At 44.8% G+C, this 19,149-nt stretch overlaps 1 protein-coding gene across 1 annotated transcript in view; it reads right to left on the bottom strand.

Moving 5' to 3' along the window:
• The window catches only part of MICU2 (mitochondrial calcium uptake 2), a 64,515-nt gene extending 63,103 nt beyond the window's left edge, over nt 1-1,412 (bottom strand). The window contains exon 1 of the mRNA XM_083498951.1: nt 1,182-1,412. Within this exon, the coding sequence (XP_083355077.1) occupies nt 1,182-1,397 (216 nt within the window). The 5' untranslated portion in view covers nt 1,398-1,412. The remainder of the gene's footprint in view (nt 1-1,181) is intronic.
• Nucleotides 1,413-19,149: the final 17,737 nt, after the last annotated feature.

Here is a 19,149-nt window from a genome sequence, read left to right as displayed (position 1 = left end):
ATAAAACTGCCCTCAGTGGGGTTGTTTTGTTTGTTTGTTTGTTTGTTTGTTTTGCATTAATGTCTAATGTTTTACAATTTTTCATGTGCTGTAAGCCACCCAGAGTGGTTGGGGAAACCCCAGATGGGCGGGGTATAAATAAAATTGTTGTTAATAATAATAATAATAAAATTCACACCATCATATCCATGTATCACATTGTCTCCCCCATGACAAAAGTGTGAAAAGACTCCTTTAGACTTTTGAAGCACAAATAAACCCAGCAGCAATAAATGAGTTGACAGCACTTGGGCAAACAATTCTATTTTATGCATCTGTATTCAGCCTTGTGGAATTGATTTTTAAAAAACCCTTTTCACTGTTGTGTTACTGTGCTTATTCTGCTTGTTCTATTATTATTATTACTACTACTATTAAGCTCTAGCTGATCCCCACTGCTTGAAACCGTCCCTTTTACAGTTGCTGATCGCTGAAGAATTGATGCTTTTGAATTATGGTGCTGGAGGAGACTCTTGAGAGTCCCATGGACTGCAAGAAGATCAAACCTCTCCATTCTTAAGGAAATCAGCCCTGAGTGCTCACAGGAAGGACAGATCCTGAAGCTGAGGCTCCAATACTTTGGCCACCTCATGAGAAGAGAAGACTCCCTGGAAAAGACCCTGATGTTGGGGAAGATGGAGGGCACAAGGAGAAGGGGACGGCAGAGGACGAGATGGTTGGACAGTGTTTTTGAAGCTATGAACATGAGTTTGACCAAACTGTGGGAGGCAGTGGAAGACAGAAGTGCCTGGCGTGCTCTGGTCCATGGGGTCACGAAGAGTTGGACACGACTAAACGACTAAACAAAATCCCTGCGTCTAAAGATGACAGGTCATGAGGCTCTTGGGTTTCCCAGAGCTTAAGCCCCAACGAGGCGTGCCAAGTATTGAAGGCGGGGCCCTTTTGTTCTTGCTGCCCCCATCTGAAATGCCACGCCGCCCGGGCACACGCTGCCGTGAGAGGCGGGTTATGAATATTTTCCATTCGATGGAAGGCAGGGAACCGCGCAAGCCGCCCGGAAACCAAGCAACGAACAGGGAACAGGGCTGGGCAAGCGCACTGGCTTCGGGCCCCGAGGCTCCCGCTGTCCTTTCCACGCCGAGGAAAGGGAGGAAGGCCGGCAGCGACTCCTCGTCTCCTACCTGAGCCAGGACTGTCAGGAAGCCGTCGCTCCCGCCCTGCCCGCTCCATCCTCCGCCAAAGCCCACGAGCGCGCCGCCTCCGACCAGAGCGGCAGTGGCAAGCCAGGGGCCCGCCCGGGGCCTGGGGGCCCGCAGGTAGCCCAGCACCGGCGCCCCGCCGCGCCTCACGTATCCCCGGGAGACAACTGCCCAAACGGTTCTCCAGGCCGCCGCCATTTTCCCGGAAGTAGGAAGACCGCCGCGAGCGCCTATCAGGAACTATAGACTTTGCAAGAGGTAGATTAGTACGCTGCTGCTGCTGCTTCCGGGATGATGATGATTTTCCCCGCCCCGCCGCTCCTTCACACGTATAATTATTTATTTATTTATCCAGTGTTAAAAGCAATACAGCATTAAATATTAAAAACTTCTTTAAACAGGGCTGCCTTAAGATGTCTTGCTGGGGGAAATTGCAGCAGCTGTTATCCTTTTCGCATGAAGAATGTGTGTTTGTGTTTTTAAGCAGAACTTAAAACATTTGATAGCGTCTTTATGCAAACCAATGGAGCTCAAGGCTTCTTCCGCAAGCGATTTGAGTGGTAGCTTTGGGCTGGAAGCAGGTGTGAAAGGGCACTGTCGTCAAAATGACATTTGCTGCCGTCTTTGGGGAGATTGGCTGACTGCAAACCCGCAGCTTTAACAGCAATATATTAATAACGGACGGTTGTCATAAACTTCCCTCCCAAATCTGCAACTTTCATTATGGGTGGAGATTGTGGAATTGGAATCGGCAATGCAATTCTTATTTTCTAAAATCTAAACTCATTCCCCCGCCCTCAAACACACAAAATAAGACCTGAACCACAAAGAGTAAGAACGCCCGTCCCCGCTTTTGTTCTTTTTCATTTTTGGCTGGGCACATCGATCTCAAACGACGCCGCTCTTTTAGGGTATCTTCTCCGTTGTGTCCTTGGGGAGGCAGAAAAAGAAACCCACGAAAAGGAACTTGGAAGTTCTGCCTCATGATTAAACTGCCATTCCGCCCTTTTGCTATGTCTACAACCGATTCCGGCTGTTAAGTACACGAAGGCTCGCCCTCTCTCTCTCTCTCTCTCTCTCTCTCTCTCTCTCTCTCTGTGTGTGTGTGTGTGTGTGCGCGCGCGCACACGCGATTTCCACAGGCGTTTCCATCGGGAAAAGAGATCGTGTGAAGCCTGCGCGTGGGTGGTGGGAGAGATGCTGGTGCTGAAGTCCCGGGGTTGCTCTGTCCTCCGCTCCGCTCCTCTTTTCTTTCCCATTCAGTTTTGGTGTTGGGAGAACCAGAGACAGACTCGCCTAAATCAGGGGTGCCACGTGTTATTTCAAAGTACCTTAAAGTTTGAGCCGGGGCTAACAAGATCCTCCCGCTGCCATTCCAATACTGTGTTTTCGCCTCAGATCTGATGTTGGTTATAGTATCTATGTGTGTATGTATGTATGTATGTTGGATGTAGATACAATAGCCAACATGATCAGACCTGAGGCGAAAACACAGTATGGGAATGGCAGGGGGATCTTAAGATTATTACTAGTAGTAATAATACTAATAATAATAATAATAATAATAATAAATATTTGTATACTGCCCTTCATCTGGACCATGAATCCACAGCCTTAGCCCTGCCAGGTTTGGGGGTGGCAGGTGCTCTCCCACCCTAATTCATTATTTTCCTGAAAACTCCAGGAACCCCACCTTCTTGTAGGGACTCACACCTATCACTCCTTCCTTTCCATTTGCTTTGGTGCCCAGCATGTCTACACACCCCACTTTACTAATAGAGGGAGTGATGCTCCTGTGAATTAATGCTTTCGTCAGCCTTAAATTGCATCTCCCAGTTTCATAACATTATAATTACATCAAATTATATTACTCACATTGCACTTTAAGATTGCAGAGTCCCTAATAAATACTTCTGCTTTTTAAGAGATAAAATTAGCTTTGCTAATCTTGACATGTTTTATTTGCACCCTTGAGGGCAATTTCTCTCTTTCTCGCTTTATGTGTGGCATATTGTGGAAGGTCTTTTGAATATAAATCAGTTTCCTTTCTCATAGTGTAGTGCACCTTCTCTGTCCCTTCCAATGGGAATTGCACAGAAACTGCTTTCAGTGAATTGTGTCATAAGGCTGCAGTCCTTACAGAACATACAGAAGTAGATTTAACCCATCTACAATTATCCATAGAACTATGAGCACCCATGTAGAATTAAAATAACACTGTACTTATTCTCAGCCACTCAGTAACTGCTTTGGTATCAACCTATAATATGCTTATCTGTTTTAAAAATAAGGGCGCAATCGGAAAGAAGCAGAGGATGTGAGTTGAAGTTCCAGCAGGAGGAAATAACATGCCCCTGCTCACCACTGGCCTGCAGGCCAAAGAGAATCCAGAGCTCGTTTGAAGTGGTGCCATTGTAGGGGTTGTGGTTGTATTCCAGACTATGAGATACTACCAGAGTATGAGATACGGTGTAAGTGTTCTTCTGTCCTGTGCTGCCCATGTCTGACCTATAACTCCACCTCGTTTTCCCATTTCACCAGTGCACTTTTGACAGTGCAGCACTCCAGTGTTAGGGATGCGAGTGGTGCTGTGGTCTAAACCACTGAGCCTCTTGGGCTTGTCAATCAGAAGGTCGGCAGTTCGAATCCCCATGACAGGGTGAGCTCTCGTTGCTCTGTCCCAGCTCCTGCCAACCTAGCAGTTCGAAAGCACGCCAGTGCAAGTAGATAAATAGGTACTGCTGCGGTGGGAAGGTTTCCATGCGCTCTGGTTTCCGTCACGGTGTTCCGTTGCGCCAAAAGCAGTTTAGTCATGCTGGCCACATGACCCAGAAAACTGTCTGGAAAAATGCTGGCTCCCTCGGCTGAGAGTGAGATAAGTGCCGCAACCTCATATAATAATAATAATAATAATAATAATAATAATAATAATAATAATAATAATAATAATAATTTATTATTTATACCCCACCCATCTGGCTGAGTTTCCCCAGCCACTCTGGGCGGCTCCCAATCAGTGTTAAGAACAGTACAGCGTTACATATTAAAAACCTCCCTGAACATATTTGCCTTTGACTGGACTTAACCGTCCAGGGGTCCTTGACCTTTACCTTTTACTCCAGTGTTGCATTTGAGCAGTTGCACTGATGTATCTGCCAGCGTGAAAGCACAGGAGGGGCTTCCACCATAACCCATAACCCATAGCCCCACAGCCCATATACTGTATCTTCATTACAGGATTGTGCTCATGATTTATTTTGTACCTTTCCTGCATCTAGGCCAGGGGTAGGCAAACTAAGGTCCAGGGGCCAGATGCGTCCCAATCGCCTTCTCAATCTGGCCCGCAGATGGTCCAGGAATCAGTGTGTTTTTACATGAGTAGAAAGTGTCCTTTTATTTAAAATGCATCTCTGAGTTATTTGTGGGGCCTGCCTGGTGTTTTTACATGAGTAGAATGTGTGCTTTTATTTAAAATGCATCTCTGGGTTATTTGTGGGGCATAGGAATTCGTTCATTCCCCCCCCCCCAATATAGTCCAGCCCACCACATGGTCTGAGGGATGGTGGACTGGCCCACGGCTGAAAAAGTTTGCTGACCCCTGATCTAGGCATTAATTGAGCCCATATTATCCATATTCAAATATGGGGGTATTGGTTTTGTTTTTTTAGTAATATGAAATGTACTTTGTGTTTTTATATTCTAAACTGCCCTGTAATATTCAGACAAAGGCTGGTATAATAATAATACTGTAATAATAATATCAACAATATCACATCAAAATTATTTAGAAATACAATATTCACTGTTTTCTAGTGTGTTAAGTCACCCCCCCCCACAATGCCCACCATACAATAAAAACTTAGATGTTTTTTCTTGATGACATGGTAGTAATCAGCAACTGATAACAGCCCATATACTGGAAGCTGCCACTCTGTTCACAATTCTAATAAGATATACATAAGGACAGTAATTCAAACAGAAAAATGGCTCTTTCCTGTGCTGCAAACCATACTGACAATATTCACAAATTCCCAAGAAAATTACGATTAGGGAATTGATAAATAAGAGTTCCTGGTGTCATTTGCAGAAGCAGCCTTAAAAATAAACACTGGTGGTACAGAAAGGTTTCTAATTAATGGCTGAGTGGGCCATAAAGCTGTGTTTCCTTTTCTCCCAAATTGCCATTCCTCCTTCTCCTGGATCATATCACTGTGCAAACTTAGCAAGCCCCAAATCATTGTGAGGAGGAATAGCATTTCCAAGTTTTAAAACTATTTTTAAAACCTGTCCAGGTTCTACCCTCCTCCCCTGCAGCTGTATAAACTTCCCTAGCCAAAAATAACATGATGTTTGATTAATTGAGATGTCCGTGTGTAATAAAATCAAGGGGTATTCCTGTATCTGGGCTATATAAAACCTAGTTCTTATCTTCCATCTAGTCCTTTCTTCCCAGAAACCTTTCAACTTTATTCATCGCTGACCCTCCACCAAGATGACACCAGCAATGTGGGACTGTGTTGGGTTTAATTAGTAGGAGAACAGCAGCCAGCAACTAAAGAACCCAACAGCAACAATGCTTAAGGTGTAGGAATAAATGGGTCTGAGTATTCTTAGCCTACCTCCAAGTAAATTTGTATTGCTACTCTACCGAAAATGTATCCATATACTCCAACTGTTCTCCAAAATAGGGACTTTCTATCTATCTATCTATCTATCTATCATCTATCTATCTATCTATCTATCATCTATCTATCTATAATCTATCTAAATTAAACATTGAAAAACTTCTCTATAGAGGGCTGCCGTCAGATGTCTAAAGGTTGTATAGTTACTTATCTCCTTGGTTCCGGGGTTGCATAACTCTATTATACTCTCCAACATTTCTCCAATGAAAATAGGGAAAAGAGGGACATTCCAGGATCAAATAAGAAACTAGGATGGTGTCTGTCAATCCAGGAGTGTCCTGAAAAATAAGGACACTTGGAGGGTCTGGTCTCCTACTCATATATTTTGGTTTATTAATTTAACAGAAATATGCTTTGGTCATGTCACAACTTTTTAGCACTCCTCATTTCGGGAAAGTTGAAAAATTCAACATGTGTTAATTAATTATGTCTCCATGCATATACACAGGATGCACAAAAATAATGAATTATAATAGGAAAATGGCTTATAGGGAGCATAGCAAGGTGGACCTGACTCTCATAGGATACTGAACCTGTGGCCCATATTGGTTTGCATCTCTTGTCCAATCAGCACAAGGATTTACCTTTGCTCAGTGGGACTTCTCCCCCACCCCATGCACCCCTTAATCTGTCCTGGGGTTTCCTCCAAATCCCTGGAGCAGATATGGCGAGAGTGCAAGATGTGTGTGTATGGGAAGTTATCTTGTGCAAAGGCAAATCCTTGTGCTAATGGAACAAGGGCATTGTTGGACTACAACTCTTGGCACCCTAATCACTGCGCATGCTGGCTGGGGCTGGTGGGACTTGGAGTTGAACGTCTGGAGGGCCACCAGCTCCCCCACCCTGTCATAAAGAAGTGGCAAGGTTTGCACAGGAACAGCCCTCGTTCTGACTCATCTGTGGGCTTGCTGCTTATAAACACGTCTGCAGTTTATGAGCACAATCCAAAGAATATTCAACCAGCCTTAATTGCACCGTGTTCACAGACCCAAGATGTGTCTATGGAGGCTTCCCTACCAATGTCAAAGGCAGCTTCAGATGAATGGCTTTCCTCATGAGCTTTTATTTCCAGAAGCATGGGTAAGAAAGGGTTAACCCTCTCTTCACTTCCTGCAATCCCAGTAGTGATCAGTCCCCCCAGTGGCTGATATGTGCATTTTTTAAAAAGTGCACATGAAATGCAAAGGTGCATTTAGTGTCTCTTCTAGTTTGGTCATCATTACTATGTTGTGTGTTAGTATTTTCAAAGAGGCTGCTCAGGAGGCCATTGCAAAGAGCAAGCGCAGAACCTTAAATGCTAAATACTTCCACTGCACTCATTATACACTCCACACTGGGTGTTAGTCTACATTTTAACACCCAAGATTACTCAGCATTAGCTACCTTTTCTGATTTCTCATATATTCCTACCTCATTATGCAGCAAAGACTCAGCAATTTCATTGAAACATGTTTCCGTACAATGTGCTAAGAATCATGGCGATATTGTGATCTCAGAACTGAACTGAGATCTCCCCCAAATAACAATTATGAGCCCAATATTAAGCACACTTACGTGGAGGTTCAGCCAGTCCAAACCATACGCTTTCTGCTCTCAGCCCCTCCCTCTCTTCCTTCAATACTCCATTTTACTTCAAATGGGGGGGGGGTTCAGGGTTGTCTGAACCTCCCCTTAATTTTCAGATAATATGTGGTGAGCTAGTCCCACCCCTTGCCGCAGCCATGCCCAGCACTTTTGACACATTTGGAAATGGGCTGTATGCACGTGCAGCTTCTTCTCACATATGCTGAATGCATGGATAGTGGCAAAGTGGCTTCCAGATGCAGCGGCTCATGCAACAAACAACTCTCCCCTCTAATCTGAACCCCCTAAGTTTGCTTAGGATCACAGGTCTTGGCAGTAAATCTAACCCCAAAGGGTTACATTCCTATGCTTACTTGAGAGTGGCTTCCATTTAACTGAACGGGACTACAGGGCTAAGCTCTTCCTTGGGAGTAAGTTTCATTGAAACTAGTGAAACTTGCCTCCAAATAAAAATGGTTTGTGCTGGTAAACTCTTTCAAGCTGATTAGTTTGTCGTGTTCATTTGCAAAGATTCCCCCCTTACAAAAAAGCAAAACACTTGCAAGTGTTCCTTCCGACTCTACAATTCTCTGGTTCTGTTCTGAGGCTGAAATAGAAGTAACGAATTTGCACAAGCGATACATTTTTCAGAGCCTTTTGTTATGAGTTTCGACAGCTCCCTTAGAAAATAACAGTTGTTGGGAAAGGATAGACTCTCTAAAGTGAAAACCAGTACAGTGGTACCTCGGGTTAAGTACTTAATTCATTCCGGAGGTCCGTACTTAACCTGAAACTGTTCTTAACCTGAAGCACCACTTTAGCTAATGGGGCTTCCTGCTGCCACCATGCCGCCGGAGCACGATTTCTGTTCTCATCCTGAAGCAAAGTTCTTAACCTGAGGTACTATTTCTGGGTTAGCAGAGTCTGTAACCTGAAGTGTATATAACCTGAAGCATATGTAACCTGAAGCGTATGTAACCTGAGCTACCACTGTAATGTATGTCAGAGAAAGGTAGGCTAGGATAGAGCATCCTGACACCCCATTTTCTATCTGTGAAGAGTTCTTCCTATCTATCTATCTATCTATCTATCTATCTATCTATCTATCTATCTATCCATCTAATACACAAACACACACAATCCTGACCTGCAGTTTGAAATGGTACTGTACAGCTGAGGAAAAGTTTTAGCACATGATCTTGAGAAAGGACCTCAGCTGTGAGTGATCAAATTAACACTCTATTCACACCTTCAGAACGTGTTTGAACATGCAAAGAGGAGAGGTCATAAAAAACATAAGAACATGGCTGCTGGATCTTCAAAGGCCTATCTAATCTAGCATTCTGGTCCCACGGTGGCCAACCAGACGCCCATAGGAAACCCGCAAACGGTATCACAGCAACTGCACTCCCCCACTTATGTTCAGTTTTCTTGTCTAAACTGGAAATAATATTGTGACATCAGGACTAGCAGACATTGACAAAAGGTCGAACCTGCAACTTGGTGTTATCAGCACCATGGTCTAACCAACTGAGCTATCTTGTATAGTCATTCCACACACACCCCAGCGTTCAGTGGAAGGTGTGATGGAGCTATTTCTGTGTACATCTCTATGATATAATCTGGAACCCTAATTGAGCCAGGTTCTCAGATCAAATGAATTACTCAAATACAACAACTACCTGTAACTAAAATATGTAGTAAAGCTACATGAAAAACACACACCCCTCTCTCACAAAAGCCTATTAAACCAGTATAAAGTTAACACCAATTCAGATTCAGTAAAAGTGGCTGGGGCAACCCAATCAGATGGGCGGCATATAAATACTAAACCATTATGATATTATTATTATCAGGGAAGTCCTTGTCTGAACAGGTGTGTAATGAAGAGCCAGCAAAATGCTAATATCAATGGGGCCTCTCATATTTGAGCAGGGAGAGCATTCCACAACACTGGCTCTCACCAGTGAAAAAGCCCACCTCTGCGTTATCACAAGCGGATCAGGCCGTGACAAAACCAACCAGGTCCCATTTGTTCTTAATGCACTTACCAGGCAGTGGAAATTCTTGTTGCAAGTTGGTTGCCATTAATAGCTACTTCCATCCTCGGATAGGCAAATTTGATTTGCTGTCATTGGCTGCTGGTGGTGTAAATCAGGATGATGATGATACGATATGATAATGATGGAATGGTATGCATGGGGAGGATTGGTCATAAGTCTCTATAGATTCCTTCCTTAATCTAAGTTATAGCCTGTGGGATTGAGTGCTTTGGTTTGGTTTTTTTGACCCTGGTAAATTTTGTTTCCTCCCATCTCCTACCAGGATCCTGGAGGAGGGTCAGTTCACAATACTGTTCGGGAGCTACCACGCAGGAATTAATGTATATTTTCTATTCCCAGGAGTGTGTGTGCACACAGAGAGAAAGGGTGAGAGCACACAATAATCTGACACACCAGAGAGCTATTTCATTGAGAGCATTCAACCTCCAATAATGGAGTCCACAAACCTATCTGAGGGGCAGCTATTATAAATCTGCTCTTACTTTACGGATCAGTTAGGAGACTGAGGAGTCAATCAATCATTCTTCAGTGGCAAACGGTCAGGTTACCAACACCCTGCTTTGGAGGCTATTGCAGAATGGATGAATACAGGAAACAGAAGATGCAAACGAGGCTTCAGTATTTTGTACTAATGAGGGGATTCTCAATTATTCTTAGCATTTAGCTTAAACGTGTTACAAGTTTGCAAGCATGTCCCTGTTTTCTATTTGTAAAAGGTTGGAGAGCAACAACCTCTCCATTTTAATGTGTTTTGCAGTGCCTTTGTCAGGGCTTTCACAACATCGGGAGTATAATTAATTATCACCAGTTAATACGATATATGAACTGCCAATTAGCACATGTGCCTGATCATAGACGAGAAATGCGTAGGAGGAACCTCAGGCATTTTTGGCATGTTTCACTCGTGCTTCCTTCTTATCTATCTTAGAATATACCCTACAGATATAAATTACATGAAACCACATCAGTACTTACGAGGCAGTGAGCTCTGGCTGATTGATAATGGGATTATTACTCCTGTACTTAAAACATGACACTTGAATTCACGTAATCACTTCATCCCCACAGACTGAAATAATTCTCATTCTCACTATGAGGATGAGCCAGCTTTCTCTATGGGCTCATGCCAGTTCCTAGAAGTGATAAAACATAATTATGTCATAGGATATTCATGCAGAGCACCGAACTGCAGCAGTAAATCAAGGACTGCCTTCAAAATTGCAAGTTTGACTTGAAATCCTGTGTACTGAAAGTTAACTCAGTTCTCCAAGTGTCAATCCTTATGTAGCCAAAGGGACACACCATCCATGCACCAGAGGGAGATATCAACAGGCTTGGGGAACCACAAGATTTGCAGATATACAGGGGGAAATTCCCTAGGGGAGCAAAGAATTCCGAAACCGTCCAATGAGAACTGAGCATGCTCAGCAGAGATGGAATGCTGACTGATAGTTGGGGATGGGAGATGGGGAAAGGGTATCTTGTATGTAACAAAAATTTGATAAGAAGTTGAAGAAAGAAATACATACGGGTAGCTCAAACCCCAACAAAAACATTTGATTCTGCAACACGCTGTTGAAGGTCCCACTTCTATTTTATGTAATTACACCTGCTGTGTTGTAGCTTTGGGTCTGCCTCAGAGGTTGGTATTTTTCTGCTTCAATTTTAATCTTATTTGTATCTGTTTCTTCTACATAGCCAGCCCTCCAAAGGCCTCAGAAATAAAGGGAGAATTAAATTAAGAGATTGTATTAACTGGTGGGTAAATGAATACCCTACCTGCAAGTAAGTTTCAGTACATTGTTTGCAGCCGTAGGTACATACCTAACCTAAAACGGTATAAAGACTCACTTACACAATGTCCTTTTGATTTTACAAGACTCAGACCAGGTCCCATGGTTTAAAACGGAGGATGATAGAGGTCAAGACTTTATCTGTTCACTCCATTATCAGAAAATGGACAATATAGATTGTGGCTAATACAGTGGTACCTCGGTTTAAGAACAGTCCTGTTTATGAATGATTTGGCTTATGAACTCTGCAAAACCGGAAGTAGTGTCCCAGTTTGTGAACTTTACCTTGGTCTAAGAACAGAATCCAAACAATGGAAGGGCACTGGTGGCGGGAGGCCTCATTCGGGAAAGTGCGCCTTGGTTTAAGAACGGTTTTGGTTTAAGAATGGACTTCCGGAACGGATTTAAGTTCGTAAACCGAGGTACCACTGTATAGTGTAAACAAGCAGTGGGAGCACATTGGCAAGCTTTAACAGAGTACAAGGGGGAAAAGGTTCAGCAAACATCAGTATCTTACATAGGTTGAAATTTCCAGCTGTTACCCAAACAGAGAAGACACATTGGACACCTACAGTATTTAATATGTGATGTGAGTGTTCCATGTGAAGAGTCCACTCTGTGCATGCGCAGAGGCTTCATTTGAATGCTTCTTCCCTTTCAAAAGAGATGGGGAATATTGTGGGAATCAGTGTAGGCCCACACAGACACACTTTACACATTATGTACAGGCTACACCACATGCTACAAGACTTTTATGTTGTGTGTTGTGTGTGTGTGTGTAATGAACAAGTCAAATTCCTCAACCAACAAAGCTCAATTCTATAAGTTTATCAAATTCTGTAAATCAGAATAAATTATGCAGATGCCATACACAATACAAATGCTGTTTGACAAGAATTTTAATCGTTGCAAAATGACACAATAGGAGAAGGGGAAGGGGAATTAATGGGAGAGTGGGTGGCTGTGGAAAAAGGGGCAGAGAAGTTGGCGTGGGGGTTATAAGGATAGGTATTCCTATCGCTGGCTACTGGATACATTTTCAAGACATTTTAGTCTCTGAGTCTTTAACACATGAAGGCTTTCTCTTTCAAAATGTATCTACGTGACCATGAGATCTAGGAAACAGATACTTAAAACAATAGCAACTAAACTGATTTTCTGAAGCATCTGATGGATGAACGGTGGTCCAGTGGAAATAAAGGTTATGCTTGAGCCTTGATTCAAAGTGCCATTTAGAATCTTAATTCCAGACTGGGCTTGGGCAAGACCCTCTCATCTTTATTTTCTAAATGCGAATGTTATGAGCATATCTCACAGGAGGGGGGGGGGAGAGAGAGAGAGAATGAAGGGTGTTAAGTGTTGTGAATTCTGTAAATGTGCCAAATCCTGTAATTCTCTGCTTAATCACAGCAGTGCAGAAAACTAATGTCTCTGCCAGATCACTTTATATTCTTCCTACAGAAAAACACTTCCAACATGGTTGTAGTTTTAGACGTTACAAGAAAGGCCATCTCATCTACACACCTTAAGACTGGTATATGAGAGCTGCTGTTACATATTCCTAGTTAATAATATTACCGTATTTATTGAATTGCAGTAAAATTATGTAAATTGCATTTACAGACGTCATCTATTGTTCAATTGGAGCATATATGGGAAGTTTATGGGATGGTGAAATGCAGCTATAAGGAACCAGCTGGGAGGCAAATATGATGACTCACTGCTGGTCAGAGATAGACTGGGGGAGATAAATTAAATTTTGATGACCGATAGTGAGAAACGCAGCTTTTGAATCCCACTATTATTTAGCAAGAAGGCAAATGCGCCAACAGTGTGGTCAAAGGGAGCCCTGGGAAGAAGAGGAAGCCCTACAGATTTGTGCCTCTCTGGTAAGATTTGGGTTTTAATATTTGCACGAGTAAATAAAAATGCAACTACTTTAGGATGGAAATGAGGGGAGGGGAGAAGAAAAGAGAGGTTTTATATTATATAGCAAATGTAGATTTCTCATGAGACTTGGCTGGAACACCGCCTACTCATGGATGATTAATGATAGCTTGCAATCCCGTTCTGAGTTTAAAACTCATGAGTAATGAAAACATCAAAGTCCTAGGTTAGTGGTTTTAAAGCACTTCATTTGAGGATGGGGGAAAATAGAATTTTCTGTTTCAGTTGTGCTTATTTATCAGCAGTTGTATTTCAATTCAATGCCCTCTTACCCACTTTCTGCCCTAATTCAGGCACTCCTATAAAGCATCCACATGCCTGGTATTTGGAAATGTATAAAATGAGGACAGTGTTTTGGCTATGGAGACAGGAAACGTTCCTTAACAACAACTGTCTTCTTAACCATGAAACTTATTTGGTGGTCTTGGGAAAACAGCTATTTCCCAGTCTAAACCACTTCACAGAGCTAAGTGGTCAGAAAATTTGTATACTATCAGAATGGTAGATTGCTTCAGGAAACATACATACAATAGGCGTCTTGTTTTATTTATATTAATTGTTATTTATTAAATTTACTTAAAGTGCCAACCATTTTATTTTTAATTCAAAGTGCCTGCTATGATTTGATTTCCAACCTTTCTGCTTCTAAGCATATAAAAGGTAAAGGGACCCCTGACCGTTAGGTCCAGTCGTGGCTGACTCTGGGGTTGCGGTGCTCATCTCGCTTTATTGGCCGAGGGAGCCGGCGTACAGCTTCCGGGTCATGTGGCCAGTGTGACTAAGCCACTTCTGGTGAGCCAGAGCAGCGCATGGAAACGCCGTTTACCTTCCCGCCGGAGCGGTACCTATTTATCTACTTGCACTTTGACGTGCTTTCGAACTGCTAGGTTGGCAGGAGCTCACCCCGTCGTAGGGATTCGAACCGCCGACCTTCTGATCGGCAAGCCCTAGGCTCTGTGGTTTAGACCACAGCGCCACCATAGAAAAGGGATAAAAACCTGGATGTGGCAAAAGCAGATATTGCCTAAACTGCGATGACCTTATCACCAACTGAGCCCAGATTCCGTGCTAAGAAAAGATTACCCCACATGTGCCCACTTGATCGCTTTGATTGGTGGAATGGAACTAGCACTGTAATAGGTGCCACATAATACCTGGCCGGTTTTCATTTGTAAGAATTTAGTTATTTGGTGCAGCAGCGCCTAAACTTTGGAACTTCTTGCCTATTGAGATCAAGCAGGTGCCTTCCCTTTACTCTTTCCAGCCCCTGCTTAAAACCTTATTGTTTAGAAAAGTCTGCCCAGATGCTGAGAAAGTCAAAGTAATTTTAATCGGCTTTAGAATTTTAAATTTCGTATGTTTTAAAGTATGTTTGTGTATTTTTCTTGCTTTTACTGTTTTATTTTCTGTAAACTGCTTTGAGTTTTGTCTTTGTACAATCAAGAGGTGTACAAATTTTATGAAATGAGTGAATGAAGTGTGTGCGGTGTCTTAGGCTAGCAAGGCAAAAGATGCAATTGAAATGGTAGAATTTATAAAATTATTTTAGGGCATAATCCTGAGCTCAGAACAGCAGGGCTGAGCAGTTTAGGATCCGGTAGATCTCTGGAGATACAGTAGCTCAGCTGAAACCAGTAAATGTTATGCTGGTGTACGCTCAGAAAAAAGGAAGTCGTGGGGGCAGGGCAGGAGAGGGAATTGCACTGGATCCTAACCCCATGGTCAAGCTCTGGATCTGACATACTTCATGCCAGTTTAATACAAAACAGCATAATTTAGGCTGGTGACCTGTATGGTTCTGCCACCCCCCCCCCATTTAATAGATTGCCATAGTGATAAACTATTTTCCCAGCCCACCTGCCACCTTGCAGCCAGAGACTTGAATTGCTGCCTCAATGGTCCTTTAGCACCCAACTCCCACTTTGCATACTGTATTAATTTGTTTTAATTTGCTTGCTTCCTATGACTCCATGGGACTCGTCTTTAGATGGCATTACTTCACTTACACCAAAGTGTGCAAAGCCAGACCTGTTGAGGGTTTTTTTTTTGGGTGGGGAGGGGTTTCGTGGGTGTTGCCAAGGGGGGGGGGGCAGGGGGCAGTGGCCCTCCTTAAATCCTCAAAAATTATTGAAAAGCATTTAACCCCCCCCAACAAAAGCCCACTCCTTGTAATGTCCTCTTTTGGGGGGGATTTTTACCTGTGATCTCCCCCCAAAAACTCAACAACTTTTTGCTTTCCCTCAACAAAAATCCTGGGAGTGGGGTTCACCCTTGTTCACACTGCTGGGCAAGGCCGTGATCTTATTCCCCAGCAGAATGAGGGGAACACCCCCAACTCAGCCGGCCCGGCTTTCCACATGTTGCAGCCAGTCCTGCCCTGACAGCGCCCCTAGCTCCACCGAACACAGGAGCATGGTGAGGAAGGCAGAAGTGAGGCAGGTCTGCTTGAATGAACTCCTAGAGGATTGCCTAATGCTCTTTGCCTTTGTTCAGGTGAAGGCATCCATAGGAAATAACCACAGGGATCATCCGTCTAAGCCACTGCCTCGTCTAAGCCACCGCCTGGAGGCAGGAAAGTGGAGCTCAGCATCTTGACAGATGACTCTCTGTAGCCACTCCTTGCAAGTTTCCGGTTATGGAGATTTCCTTTGAAAGAGCCTGCTATTTTCATAGGGACAGCAGAACACAGGAGAGATTGAGAGGTGGGATTAAGGAGAGAGAACCTGCTCCCACTTCCTGGTTTTCTGTGAAAATGAAATGGACCATATGGGACCTGGAGCCTGCAGGTTGTTTCTCTCTCTAATCCAAAACATGTTTAAAGCAATTGAGTGGAAGAACAGGAATTCTGCGGTGAGAAGAAGCTGGCTGGGCTGTTTCAGAAGACTCAAGGCATTTCCACAAGCGATGCTTGTGAATGGCCTTTGGAGGCCATTTCTGCAGCTGACATTTCAATTCTTTTTTTCTGCTGCATTTCTAATTCAGATGAAATATATGCACTGGGCAGAATCCGTGCATTTGATTACAGCTACCTTCCATTTTCTGTCCTGCCTCATTGGTTTTATTATCTAGTACATTTCTTTACCCTTCCCTAAAATGAAATGACATTCATAATGATATTCACAAGCTATGCATTCTAGATTAAAAAGCATCTGTGCAACCTGATCCTATCTGTGTTTACACAAATGTAAGCCCCCTTCCTTCCAAGTGTTCTTCACACAGTTTTGTGTGTATGGCTGTGCCTGTCGCTTGCAAAAACATCACTTGTGAACACTGTGACATGCAAAACAAAGAGCCTGAGAGATACATATTCAATTAGATGTACATACTCTAGTTTTTGTAGCCTTTTCATTTGATTTACAAACCCATGGGGAAATGCAATCAATCCATTTTATTAACTGAAACATCATGAACAGTACCTGTCATAATGTGCTTCTATTGGAGGGGGGTGTAATTCTTTAAGATATTGCAAATGAGTAATTGGCAACAGTTTACTGTTTCCCCCAAAAAAGGGTAAACCTGGATTAAATGGAGTAAAAATATGGGCTGGCTTTTTGATGATCATGCCATGTGAATGCAGCCCCTCCACCCACCCAAATTGGTCCATCAGGAGGACCAACCCACAATAAACTCCTGTCTGGAAGCACCAATGGGTAGCTTAACCGGAAAACCTGGACCTATGGGTGTAGCCAGGATTTATTTTAAGGGGGGCAGGCTTCATGTGGGGGGCGGTGGCAGAACCAAGTTATCTGCGATGCAAATGGTCAGTTAAGTATTTTTATTTATTTACTTGATGGCGGGGGGCAGCTGCACAGCCATGCCCATGCAGTTGGACCTGCTGAATTTTGCAGTGGCTGCAGTTCTGCTGCACAGTGATGAAGTCACTCTTGCTGGGAAACATGCTGAAAGTCCAACTACTGTATTTCCAGAAGGGTAAGAGTTGTGTCTAATCCGGTGCATCAAAAAGTGTTGTGTCTTGTGGCTCCTTAAGAGATTCACGTTTATTCTGCATAGGGCTCAAAGTTATTTTAAAAGGCTCTGGGTATCCAGAGGTATACATGGGGGTGTTTTGGGGTGAAACTGGCCCTTGCTGGGGGTGCAAAAATCACCTATCAGACTATGCAGTGTGTGACATCTGTGTGTTGTCGATGTGATGCCGCTGTCACAGCGAGATCACATGCAAGAGCAAGAGAAGCTAGCAATCATCCCCACACCATGACTCAAGGGTGGTTTTTTTTGGGGGGGAGTGCCAATACATATTGCGAAGGACACAAGGGACCCTGGGTACATCTCTGTGGGTATCAAGGCTGCCTGTTAGCCCCTGTTAGCCATGTAGACCCTGCAACCCAACCGTGGCATTCTGCATATGCTCAATGGCACCGGTGTCATTGTTACCCCACAACTGGAAAAAGAGGTGCTGAGTCTGAGCACAGATAAATCCCAGGTCTGAAGTTATTATTCACATCGCCATTTGAGCCAGGCATCTATAGATCATTCCAGACTTCTTTAACTCCCTGGAGCTTGGCCTGTGGTAATAATTTGCAGAACACCATTCACTGGGTGTTTTTGTTTTGTTTTGTGGCTGCAGCGCAGTACTTGAGCAGGTCGTCGGTTCCTCCCCAACATCTCCAGAAGAGGCTGGGAGGAGTCTCTCTCTTAAACCCCGCAGAATGAGCGCAGACCACAGGGAGCTGCTATGATCTGGTGGCCGAACTCAGCCTAAGACAGCTCCCGTCTCCCCAGGGTGGGCTTGCGGCGCCCCTGTGACGAGGAGCCATTTCCCGACGGCGGCTTCCACGGGCGTGGCGACCGGAAAAGCCCTTCCCCGCGGAGCCGAGCACGTGGCGGCGCCTCCAGGGCGCCTCGCCACGTGCGGCGGGGCGGGACTAGTCCTCTCGCGGCTCCGCCCCGCCCCAGTTCCTCGCTCCCTCGCAAGGGCCTGGGGCTGCTGGATGCTGCAGGAGAAGCGGGAGACCGCGGGGCGGTATCTGGTTCCCTGGTATCCTATAGACGCATTTCAGTGGCGCGCCCGGTTAGCAAGTGAGCGCTCCTGCAGAGCAGTCACACATACACACATAGCAACCCCCTTGGCCAGAGCCCCGCTGAATTCGGCGGAACTTGTACCCTTGCAAACGTGCGCAGGATCGCAGCCCGTTTTACCTCCCAGGAGTTTGCTCCGCGCGCCGATCGCGCTTTTGCCTTCGCGCCCCCGATCCTAAGGCGCGTCTACTGCCCACCCTTCTTACTGTGCACGGCGAGCCTTACTTACTCCCAGCTAAGCGTGTCCTGCCCAACCTTGACTCGGGAGTAGGAAACGCGCACATAAAGCGTGCACACCTCTGAGTATATAAGCCCAGGCTGCGCAGCAGGCTCGCCGCGCGGGGGACCGACTTGCAAACGAAATCGGCACAGAACCGGGCTGGGCTGGAGAGGTTTTCCTCGCTCGCTCTTCCCCTCCTCTCCCGAAGGACGCCCCGCGCTAGTGGATGACCCAGCACCTAAACCTGGGATCCCCGCCTTAAAACAAAACAAAACAAAACACACTTTGACCCAGCGCCGCGCGCGCGCTGCACCCCTCCATCTCCTTCCCCACTCCCGGTTTTAATCCCTGCGTCCAGGAGCCCCTGGATCCGCGCGCGGCTGAGAAGTTCTCCGCCGCTTTCAAGCTGCAACGCCGCCGAGGCTGGCGTGCCGCAGACCAGCAAAAAGCCCGAGCGAGGGAGCGACTGACTGGCTGGGTTTTCGCGCGAGGCGCTTCGGTGGCATTGAGCTGGCTGGGATGGAAAGGGAGCGCCGCCGCCGCTCTAATGCAGCAGGTAGCGTTGCGCGCTAGGACCTGGGCGGAATCCGTGGCCGCCCGCAAACTGGACTACCTTAAACCCAGCCCAATGCCTCTTCCTGC

The sequence above is a fragment of the Podarcis liolepis genome, assembly GCF_965112155.1.
Source record: "Podarcis liolepis genome assembly, chromosome: 4".
Taxonomy (NCBI): domain Eukaryota; kingdom Metazoa; phylum Chordata; class Lepidosauria; order Squamata; family Lacertidae; genus Podarcis; species Podarcis liolepis.
This window is presented reverse-complemented; position numbering and strand designations above follow the sequence as displayed.